The 11,816-nt window shown below is 45.0% G+C and overlaps 1 protein-coding gene across 1 annotated transcript; it reads left to right on the top strand.

The window, feature by feature from the left end:
• Positions 1 to 5,780: 5,780 nt before the first annotated feature.
• On the top strand, positions 5,781 to 9,947 carry LOC115141447 (transmembrane protein 160-like). Its single transcript, XM_029680327.2, has 4 exons — positions 5,781 to 6,062; positions 6,172 to 6,196; positions 8,010 to 8,102; positions 8,310 to 9,947. The coding sequence occupies exons 1-4, from the start codon at positions 5,844 to 5,846 to the stop codon at positions 8,600 to 8,602; spliced, it is 630 nt and encodes a 209-aa protein (XP_029536187.1). The 5' UTR covers positions 5,781 to 5,843; the 3' UTR covers positions 8,603 to 9,947.
• Positions 9,948 to 11,816: the final 1,869 nt, after the last annotated feature.

Raw genomic sequence — 11,816 nt, 5'->3', positions numbered from 1 at the left:
CCTACTCCACTATTTAAATCAATTTAGTCCTACCTCATGCCAATAACCTGAAAAGATGGGACACCACCACTTAACCCCTACGGGATGGTTGAGCTAAAGTAGGCTAATGTAATTAGCATGAGGTTGTAAGTGACATGACAATTTACCAGGACATAGCCATATCTGATATGGGCAGAAAGTGCAAATAGATTAATAAGAATTTAAGCTGTCTAATTTACAGTAGCTATTACAGTGAAATAATACCATGCTATTGTTTGAGGAGAGTGCAAATTATGAACAAGAAATGTATTAATAAACCAATTAGGCACATTTGGGGAGTCTTGATACAACATTTTGAGCAGATATGCAATGGTTCATTTGATCAGTCTAAAACTTTGCACACACACACTGCTGCCATCTAGTGGCCAAAATCTCAATTGTGCCTGGGCTGGAATAACACATTATGGCATTTCTCTTGCATTTCACAGATAACGGTACAAAAAAACTAAAACTAAAAAGAAATGATTTGTATTATCTTTTACCAGACCTAATGATGTCAAGTCTCGCACACCCAAATACCTCTGTGCTGCTGCCACCACAACCTCAATTTTTCTGCGACTTCTGTTCCATCCCTGCAGTACAGTTGATAACCATTGCTATAAATGCTAAAAATTCAATCTTATTGAAACATAAATCACTTGTTAGCCACAAGTGATATATGTTTCAGTAAGATTGGATTTTTAGCATTTCTAAAAAAAACTTTAGCCTAAAATGACATCCAAATCTAACTGCCTGTAGCTCAGGCCCTGAAGCAAGGATATGCATATTATTGATACCATTTGAAAGGAAACACTTTGAAGTTTGTGGAAATGTGAAATTAATGTAGGAGATTATAACACATTAGATCTGGTAAAAGATGATACAAAGAAAAAAAACATGTTTTTTTGTATCCCTCTGTGTTGGTACAGATCTGCTACTTACACCACTCCTCTCAGGATCCCTCCCCCTAAACCCATCTTCCTCGACTTTCTTCACTGCCTCAGCATATGACTTCTGCACTACTCTGACCCTGGAAACCTCAACCTGCCTCTCTCTCGCACGGGACATTTCTGATCCCCAGCCCCATGGGCACCCCTACAATTAACACATTCCACTACTTTCCCCCCCAATGCTACACATTCCTTTGTCTCATGCCCTTCTGCACACTGCTCACACCTAGGAACCTCCCTCCGACACACTGCTGCCACATGCCCATATGCTTGACACATGTAACAACTTAGTGCATTTGGCACAAAAGCTTGTACAGGATAACATATATCCTAACATCAAATCAAACTTTATTTGCCACACGCGCCAGTGCAGTTCTTAGGAGAAGACAATATTTACCAAGTAGGCTAAAATAAAAAGCAACACAATAAGAATAACAAAGCTATATACAGGGGCACTGGTACCGATTCGGTGCCAGGGGTACAGGCTAGTTGAGGTAATCTGTAAATGTAGGTGGGGGCGAAGTGACTATGCATAGGTAACAAACAAACAGCGAGTAGCCGCAGTGTACAAGAGGGGGGGTCAATGTAAATTGTCTGGTGGCGATTTTTATGAGTTGTTCAGCAGTCTAATGGCTTGGGGGTAGAAGCTGTTGAGGAGCCTTTTGGTCCTAGACTTGGTGCTCTGGTACCGCTTGCCGTGCGGTAGCAGAGAAAACAGTCTATAACTTGGGTGACTGGAGTCTCTGACAATTTTCTGGGCTTTCCTCTGACATCACCTATTATATAGGTCCTGCATGGCAGGAAGCTTGTCCCCAGTTATGTACTGGGCTGTCCGCACTACCCTCAGTAGCGCCTTACAGTCAGATGCCGAGCAGTTGCCATACCAGGCGGTGATGCAAGTGGTCAGGATGCTCTCGATGGTGCAGCTGTAGAATCTTTTGAGGATCTGGGTGGCCATTTCATATCTTTTAAGTCTCAGGAGGGGGAAAAGGTTTTGTCGTGCCCTCTTCACGACTGTCTTGGTATGTTTGGACCATGATAGTTCATTGGTGATGTGGACACCAAGGAACTTAAAACTCTCGACCCTCTCCACTACAGCCCCGTCAATGTTAATGGAGGCCTGTTCGGCCCGCCTTTTCCTGTAGTCCATGATCAGATCCTTTGTCTTGCTCACATTGAGGGAGAAGTTGTTGTCCTGGCACCACACTGCCAGTTCTCTGTCAGGCCTACCACTGTTGTGTCGTCAGCAAACTTAATGATAGTGTTGGAGTCGTGTTTAGCCACACAGTCATGGGTGAACAGAGAATACAGGAGGGAACTAAGTACACACCCCTGAGGGGCCCCAATGTTAAGGATCAGCGTGGCAGACGTGTTCTTGCCTACTCTTACCACTTGGGGCGGCCTGTCACGAAGTCCAGGATCCAGTTGCAGAGGGAGGTGTTTGGTCCCAGAGTCCTTAGCTTAGTGATGAGCTTCGTGGGCACTATGGTGTTGAACGCTGAGCTGTAGTCAGTGAACAGCATTCTCACATAGGTGTTCCTTTTGTCCAGGTGAGAAAGGGCGGTGTGGAGTGCGATTGAGATTGCGTCATTTGTGGATCTGTTTGGGCGGTATGCAAATTAGAGTGGGTCTAGGGTGTCCAGGAGGATGCTGTTGATGTAAGCCATGACCAGCCTTTCAAAGCACTTCATGGCTTCTGATGTGAGTGCTATGGGGCAGTAATCATTTAGGCAGGTTACCTTCGCTTCCTTGGGCACAGGGACTATGGTGGTCTGCTTGAAACATGTAAGTATTACAGACTCGGTCATGGAGAGGTTGAAAATGTCAGTGAAGACACTTGACAGTTGGTAACCGTTTAAAGGTTTTGTTCACATCGGCTACCGAGAGCGTTATCACACAGTAATCCAGAACAGCTGGTGCTCTCGTGCATGCTTCAGTGTTGCTTGCCTCGAAGCGAGCATAAAAATAAATGTTGCTCATCTGGTAGGCTCGCATCACTGGGCAGCTCGTGTCTGGGTTTCTCTTTGTAGTCCGTAATAGTTTTCAAGCCCTGCCACATTTGATGAGCATCAGAGCCGGTGTAGTAGGATTCAATCTTAATCCTGTATTGATGCTCTGCTTGTTTGATGGTTCGTTTGAGGGCATAGCGGGATTTCTTATAAGCGTCCGGGTTAGTCTCCCACTCCTTGAAAGCGGTAGCTCTAGCTCAATGCGGATGTTGCCTGAAATCCATGGCTTCTGGTTGGGATGTGTACGTACAGTCACTGTGGGGATGACATCATTGTTGCACTTATTGATGAAGCTGATGACTGAAGTGGTGTATTCCTCAATGCCATTGGATGAATCCCAGAACATATTCCAGTCTGTGTTAGCAAAACAGTCCTGTAGTGTAGCATCCGCGTCATCTGACCACTTCCATGTTGAGCGAGTGACTGGTACTTCCTGCTTCAGTTTTTGTTTGTTAGCAGGAATCAGGAGGATAGATTTGTGGTCAGATTTGCCAAATGGAGGGCTGGGGAGAGCTTTGTATGCTTCTCTGTGTGTGGAGTAAAGGTGGTCTAGGATTATTTTCCCCCTGGTTGCACATGTGACATTCTGGTAAAAATTAGGTAAAATGGATTTAAGTTTGCCTGCATTAAAGTCCCCGGCCACTAGGAGCACCGCTTCTGGGTGAGCATTTTCTTCTTTACGGCCTTATAGAGTTAGTTCAGAGCGGTCTTAGTGCCAGCTTAGCTTTGTGGTGGTAAATAGACGGGTATGAATAATATAGATGAGAACTCTCTTGTTAGAGTGTGGTCGACAGCTTCTCATAAGGTACTCTACCTCAGGCGAGCAATACCTCGACACTTCTTTAATATTAAACATCGCGCACCAGCTGTTATTGACAAAAAGACACACACCCCCACCCCTCGTCTTACCAGAGGTAGCGTCTCTGTTCTGCCGGTGCATGGAAGATCCCGCCAGTTCTATATTGTCCGTTTCTTCGTTCAGCCACGTCTTGGTGAAACTTAAGATGTTACAGTTTTTAATGTGCCGTTGGTAGGATAATCTTAATAGTAGGTCATAAATTTTAGTTTCTAACGATTGCACGTTAGCAAGGAGAATGGAAGGCATTGGGAGTTTACTCGCTGGCCTCCGGATTCTCAGAAGGATCCCCTTTTCCGACATCTTATCTTCAGGCAAAGGCGTGGATCTGGGCCTGTTCCAGTGAAAGCAGGATATCCTTCTTGTCAGACTCATTAAAAGGAAAAAAATGACACTTTTCTGATGTCCAGAAGTTAGTTTCGGTCATAAGAGACGGTAGCAGCAACATTATGTACACAATAAGTAAAAGAATAAAAATATATAAATTACACAAAAAATATAAATTGCGCATTTGTTTGAGAGAATGTAAAACGTCAGCCATGTTCGTCGGCGCCATTTTCGCAGTTCACTTTTTCAGAAACAGATTCAACCTCTAAACTCAAAAGAACAGACAATGGCTTCTGTTTCACCACTCACGCCACCCTGTCTACTTGGCACCAAATGACAGGCATCACAAACACCGGGAAGCTTCCCCTTCAGTTGGTCAACTTTTACATTTACTACCAATAGTTGCCCTTGGCGAGGCATTGGAAAACCTCCCTGTTCTTTGTGGTTGAAAAATCACTGCTCGATTTCGGGACCTTACAGACAACTGAATGTGAGCAGTGCAGACAGTAGATGAGATAGTAATTCAAAAATCATGTTAAACACTATTATGGCCACTAACTGTGGATAAGAGCATCTGCTAAATTACTCAAATGTCACATGTAAAGTCACAGAGCTAGTCCATGCAATTTATGTGACTTAAGCAAATTATTACCCCTGAACTTTAGGCTTGCCAATAAAAGGGACTGAATACTTATTGACGCAAGACATTTCAGCATTTCATTTTTAATTATTTTGTAAAAGTGTTTTAAAAAACAATTCCACTGACATTATGGGGTACTGTGTGTAGGCCAGTGACAACAAATCCAAACCGTAACACAACAAAACATGAAAAATGTTAAGGGATGTGAATACTTCCTGAAAGCAGTGTACATGGCCTTGCATAGGCTCAAATGCAGAACATTCACACCCCTAACATCAATACAACGAACATATTCTAAGTCAGAGATTCTAGGCACATTTATAAAGCCTATCCGAACACAAACCAGCTGGAAACTTAAAGGGCATTGGAGGCATAACTTTACAAAAACACTTGGAATGTTGTCAAACAAATAACACAGAAGTGTTGTGTTGCATTTGGTTCTCACGTCAAACATTTCTTCTCAATCAGACTACATGGTTGGCCACATGAGCATAACATTCAGGCACAGCAATAAAGCCCAGCACAGCAATTAAAGCCAAGCACACATTCTACACAGGACCATGTAGAAAAAGTTGAAAGCGTCACCAGGTGCAAAGGTGGCTTCATACCTTTTACATGTTCCCTTGTAATCCTTACAGGGTCGTTGGTTCCTTCCCTGTCACACAAACAATTTGAAACACTAAAACTGTTTCATTGGCCTTGTGTGATAATGGACTCCATTTTGAGGTCTATCGGCGCCATCTGGTGGCTGAATAAGCTAAACACAAGGTGCAGGAAAAGTATATAAAGAGATTAACCAGATGTACCGAGAGACTCCTTTTACCAGTGGTAAAGGAGGAACAGACTACGTTAAACGTTTACAAAACAAAATACACATGTAATAAGGGAAGAATATGGCACGGTTTATTGTACATAACAAACGCAGGACGGCGCTACAAATAATACATTTCCCAACATTGTGCACGGGAGCACCACCTCCTTCCGTGTGACGTTTGCAGTGTGAAAGTTCACAGGGCATGCTAAGGTCGTGTTTTTAGCGAGCTATGGCTGCCTTGAGTTGGTTTACTTGCAGACAGCTGCCGCGGATTGCATCTCACTTCGCCCGGGTTGTGAAACACGTCCGGCCGCAGTACTTTGGAGGACTGCCGGCGAGGAGAGTCCACGGGTCTTCGCGGAAATGGGTGGTTGAGAAGGAGCAATGGGGCAAGGCTCGCGTTCCCGAGTATCATCAGCTGACAGAACTCGATAAGGCGGATGCTTTGGTAAATTACAATGAATAGACTCCTTCCTGCATTATGGAAATGATCTGTGTGTGCTGACATCACGCACCTTTCTAAATCACTGGGATTTGTCTTATTGTTTGCTCTGCAGATGCTGAGAAAGTCCCACGAAACCGGTAACTGCACATTTACAGAGCATTCGGAATGTATTCAGACCCCTTGACTTTTTCCCCATTTTGTTACGTTACAGCCTTATTCTAAAATGGATGAAATTACCCCCCCCCCTCCTCCTCAAATCTACACACAATACCCAATAATGACAAAGCAAAAACAGGTTTAGATTTTTTTGCAAATTTATAAAATTAAAATAAACTGATTACATTTATATAAGTATTTTGACCATTTACGCACTACTTTGTTGAAGTACCTTTGGCAGCGATTGCAGCCTTGAGTGTGACACTACAAGCTTCTCCCATTCTTCAAGCTCTGACAGGATGGATGAGGAATGTCTCTTCACAGCTATTTTCAGGTCTCTCCAGAGATGTTCAATCGAGTTCAAGTCTGGGCTCTGGCTGGGCCACTCAAGGACGTTCAGAGACTTGTCACGAAGCCACTTCTACGTTGTATTGGCTGTGTGCTTACGGTTGTTGTCCTGTTGAAAGGTGAACCTTCGCCCCAGTCTAAGGTCCTGAGCGCTCTGGAGCAGGTTTTCATCAAGGATCTCTCTGTACTTTGCTCAGCTTTCCCTCAATCCTGACTAGTCTCCCAGTCTCTGCCACTGAAAAACATCTTCACAGCATGATGCTGCCACCACCAGGCTTCACCGTAGGGATGGTGCCAGGTTTCCTCCAGGCGTGACATTTGGCATTCAGACCAAAGAGTTCAGCATTGGTTTCATCAGACCAGAGAATCTTGTTTCTCATGGTCTGAGAGTCCTTTAGGTGCCTTTTAGCAAACTGCATTGCAGGCTGTCATGTACCTTTTACAGAGGAGTGGCTTCCGTCTGGCAACTCTACCATAAAGGCATGATTGGTGGAGAGCTGCAGAGATGGTTGTCCTTCTGGAAGGTTCTCCCATCTCCACAGAGTGACCAACGGGTTCTTCGTCACCTCCCTGACCAAGGCCGTTCTCTCCCGATTGGTCAGTTTGTCCGGGCGACCAGCTCTAGGAAGAGTCTTGGTGGTTCCAAACTTCTTCCATTTAAAAATGATGGAGGCCACTGTGTTCTTGGGGACCTTCAATGCTGCAGAAATGTTTTGGTACCCTTCCCCAGATCTGTGCCTCGACACAATCCTGTCTCGGAACTCTACAGACAATGCCTTCGACCTCATGGCTTGGTTTTTGCTCTTACATGCACTGTCAACTGTGGGACCTTATATAGACAGGTGTGTGCCTTTCCAAATCATGTCCAATCTGTTTAATTTACCACAGGTGGACTCCAATCAAGTTGTAGAAACATCTCAAGGATGATCAATAGAAACAGGTTGCACCTGAGCTCAATTTCGAGTCTCATAGCAAAGGGTCTGAATACTTATGTAAATAAGGTATTTCAGTTTTTTTATTTGTAATAAATGTGCAAACATTTCTTAAAACCTGTTTTCACTTTGTCATTATGGGGTATAGTGTGTAGATTGATGGGGGGGAAACATATTTTTGTACATTTTAGAATAAGGCCGTAACGTAACGATGTGGAAAAAGTCAAGGGGTCTGAATACTTTCCGAAGGCACTGTAGATTAGGAAGAGGTTTAAAGACAGGCTATTTATTTAATTACTATGCTATGCATTTTTGTTAGAATTCCTGTTGGCACAGTTAGATTTGTAGTGTTAAGAAGTTCTGCATGCGTCTCTAGGCTATGTTTACACATCTGAATCCAGGAACCTCCGCAACATGGGAGAAGCTCCTGACTGCAAACACTGATAGGTTTAGAGGAAGGGATGAGGGGGTTGTTTTCAGACTGGGCTGTAATCTCTGTGTTGTTCTGTTCTAGGTTTCCTGTCTTGGTTCCGTAACGGACTCCTGGCCACCGGTATCGGGGTCATCGCTTTCGTCCAGAGTGACGTAGGACGAGAAGCAGGCTATGGTAAGGAGGCTAGGAAGGGCCAGGGGCAAGGCTCTCTTCTGTCGCAGCGAAGCATAATTATCAGGAAAGTCCTTAACGTTGCTGAAACACACCCACACCCATTATAAATATACTGCTATCGGTAATCAATCTTTCCGCCTCTCTCTCTCTCTCTCTCTCTCTCTCTCTCTCTCTCTCTCTCTCTCTCTCTCTCTCTCTCTCCCCCAGCCTTCTTCATCCTGGGTGGTGTGTGTGTATCGTTCGGCGGGGCGTCCTACGTGGGCAGCCTGTTTTCCCTGAGGAGGATCATGCTTCTCTCCCTGCCTGCCGTGCTGCTGAATGTTGCTGTGGTGAGCAGCATCGCCCTCTTCTGGCTGTGTGCGGTATCGCTCTACATCGGACGCCTGGAGGTGGAGATTATTCACGAGGATGACGATGACGGAGGGGAGTGCCCAGACTGTCGCGACGGCTGCAAACACTCCCATGGCGACAGGCACCACGGCAAAGGCCAAGACAAGTAGAGCGCTTGAGTGGCAAAGGTGACGAAGTGTGTGTTTGTTTCTTTGTGTGTGAGTGAGACAGAGAGAGTGTATGACACTCAAAGACACGTGGGTACAAAGGGGATCAGTGAAAGGCATGATTTGGTTATGTCCTCTGTGAGAGTAGTTTGTGTGGGTGGGTGGGTGGGTGATTGTCTTAAATTGCTGTGATGGGTATCAGATGGGGTGCCAGGTAGCCTAGTGGTTGCACTTGAGAGCGTTGCACTTGTAACCAAAAGGTTGCAAGTTCGAATCCCCGAGCTGTCCTGGACAAGGCAGTTTAACCCACTGTTTCTAGGCCGTCATTGAAAATAAGGATTTGTTCTTAACTGACTTGCCTAATTAAATAAAGATGGGGAAAAAAAGATAATATCAGATGTTAGATTTTTTTCAATTTAGTTTTATTTAACACACACACACACACACTGTGAGAGTGCCTCATTTGAGTTTATTTACTCCTGATCATGTTAACTTTATGAATCAAAGAGCCCTGTACAATTCCTAAACCATACTCTGAGCCAGCTCATGCTGTGTTCACCTAAATATGGTTTTGATTGATGCTATTTTTTATATCAGTTGACTCTATATCCATACAAAGGACTACTTGGATTCTGTGTAGTAATCCTTGCTGGTGACGTAGAATGAGGAGATGTAGCCCATGGCGACGCGTTGAGTTGGATGAACTAGGCCTATGCGAATTGAACGATATAGGGTATAAATAGGTCATCAACACAACGGTCTGTCTTTCTGGAATTCGATGTCTCTGTGTAAGTCTGGGTTTTTCTTTTAATGTGTTTGTTCTAAAAACTCTTTAGGCTTCGGCTTACATTTTTCCAAAGGGTTTTGTAATCCGTATAGCAAATAGCACTTTGCCCCTTTTTGTTTTTGTCATGAGTTGTGATTGCTTTATTAAACATGTTCAATGCAATCTTGAATTCCCATAGAGTCGTTGAACTGCAAAGTAACGATATTTCATACCTTTAGTCAATCGAGGGCTGATAGTTGGGAGCTACAACTTAATCGAAATATACCAACCTTAAGAAACTATACCATTTTGTATAACCTGTATGTTTTGTGTGAGATGATAAGAGTACTTTTAGGTATTGTTAGCCTGTAGCCTGTAGCCACCATCCTGACCTGGCCGCTGAGCTTACAAAACATGAGCTTGCGAGACCTGGATGGTGGAACGAGGCGAGTTGGTCTCCGGGTTAGAGATCGTCTGTATGGAGTTGCAGTGTGTTTTGATTTCTGCATGGCCTTCAGTACAACTTATTGTACATCATTATGTATGTATGAATGTGTACATAAACACAGTTACAAAATCAAACTGGTGTTATTGCTGTGTGTTTGACCCCTACGCGAAAAGACTACATACTGTATGTTTGTGGTCAATACTTAAAGGTGCTACACAGGATAAAACGAAATGATAATTGCATTGTAATTTCAGAAAATGTCCATAATATATTTGGCGCTAATAGTGGAATGATAGTGTTTCACTTAATACTTACCCACCATTGCTGTTCTGACTTTGTGGCTGTGTTACGTTGTGGAAATCGCTATGTCATGGTTAAAATGCTACACTGTTTGCTCAATTTCAGTTCATGTGAGCAAATAAGCGCAAGTCATTGTCTCATCTAAATCGCAGTGAAATATATTTCCAATAACAAATATAGTTTTTACAACTGTTGGAACAAAACCGGAAGTAAAAGGCTCAACTTGCATATTCTAATTTCTGAAATTACAATGCAAAAAATGTAAAAGTACCCTATGTGTAGCACCTATTTAAAGAGATCAGAATGTTGCATACACACACGTAGGGTTATCGATCAGATTTGACACCGTAGAAATGGAATAAGAATATGGAATCAAAATGGCTGACATTCCCTTTCATTCGTCTTGTGTCGTTCCTGTCACTCAACCAAGCATTGATGCCATGTATTCATCCACCCTCCTCTCTGGGTACACGACACACAGAGCAGCACCTCCCGTGCTGTCTGGATAACACCGCAGGAGGGCGATTATAGGGATCACTGAGTAGGTTACAGGCCCAGGTGCGGGTTATCTCTCATCCATCGATTCACTGGAGAGATGAGAAGGTTCGGGTCGAGGCACGAGCTGCTGAGACTCACCCCTCTGTCCTGAGGTCGGAAGCCCATCCAGTGCTTCTTTACCATCCCTCTCTGTCCTTCTCTTTCTCTCCACCCCAGGCGTTTTGGCGCAGTTAGTTTCTCATGCAGGGTGTGTCTGGGTGCTGCATTGTGTGCCCCCCCCCCCCCCCCCCCCCCTACCCCACCACCACCTCCCTTCTCCTCGGCTGCGTCTGACTGCGCAGGCAGCTCTGTTTGGCATGCAGGCGGCTCCTGGGGCCCGGCGCGTCTAAAGGGCATGGCGCCAAGCAGCACGCACCCACACTGACAAACACCCGGACCGTGGACTGACTCAACCCACCTCACGGCACCATGGCAGGTTATAGATGAGCGTATTACCCTCCCCTCACGACCTGGACAGAATAGAGGAGGGATGGGGCTGTGGCAGTGAAAGAATGAGTGGAACAGGTGGCGTGGGTGGGGATGGAGAGGCTGAAGGAGAAGGGTTGATAGTGTAAAATGAGTGGTAAGATTGAGGGAAGTTAAGAGGTGGAGAAGAGAGGGGGTTGGGGCACGTTGAAAGGTGGTGTAGTTGGGGATAGGATGGATGGGGGGAGGGATGAGAGGGGTGTAAAGGAAGGAGGGGGGGGGTCTACCTTCAGTTCTCACTCAAATATTTCCTCTCGTGTTTTCCGTTTCAGTGTCAAGCCCATGTGGCCAAGGTACTATTTCCCTAGAGACTGCAGCTCCGTTCAGGGGCTGAGATAAGCCTTCAAAGTCACTGACAGACAGACAGCCAGGGCGTAGGGTTGAGGAGAGACGCCCATGTCCCCCACAAACCCACAGTCCCTATCTGAGATGTAGAGGCACACCTTCACACCCACCATGGAAAAGGCTATCAGCTGAAGAACTCACTCCTGAGAAAGCAAGAGATAAAGGAGGAACCTGAGGTCATTTCTTAACTCTCTTTACACACACACACACACACACACACACACACACACACACACACACAGCAGACGTGCGCGCACACACACACACACAGCAGACGTGCGCGCACACACACACTCAGCAGACGTGCGTGCACACACACACTCAGCAGACGTGCG

This window comes from Oncorhynchus nerka, linkage group LG14 (genome assembly GCF_034236695.1).
Source record: "Oncorhynchus nerka isolate Pitt River linkage group LG14, Oner_Uvic_2.0, whole genome shotgun sequence".
NCBI classification, from domain to species: domain Eukaryota; kingdom Metazoa; phylum Chordata; class Actinopteri; order Salmoniformes; family Salmonidae; genus Oncorhynchus; species Oncorhynchus nerka.
This window is presented reverse-complemented; position numbering and strand designations above follow the sequence as displayed.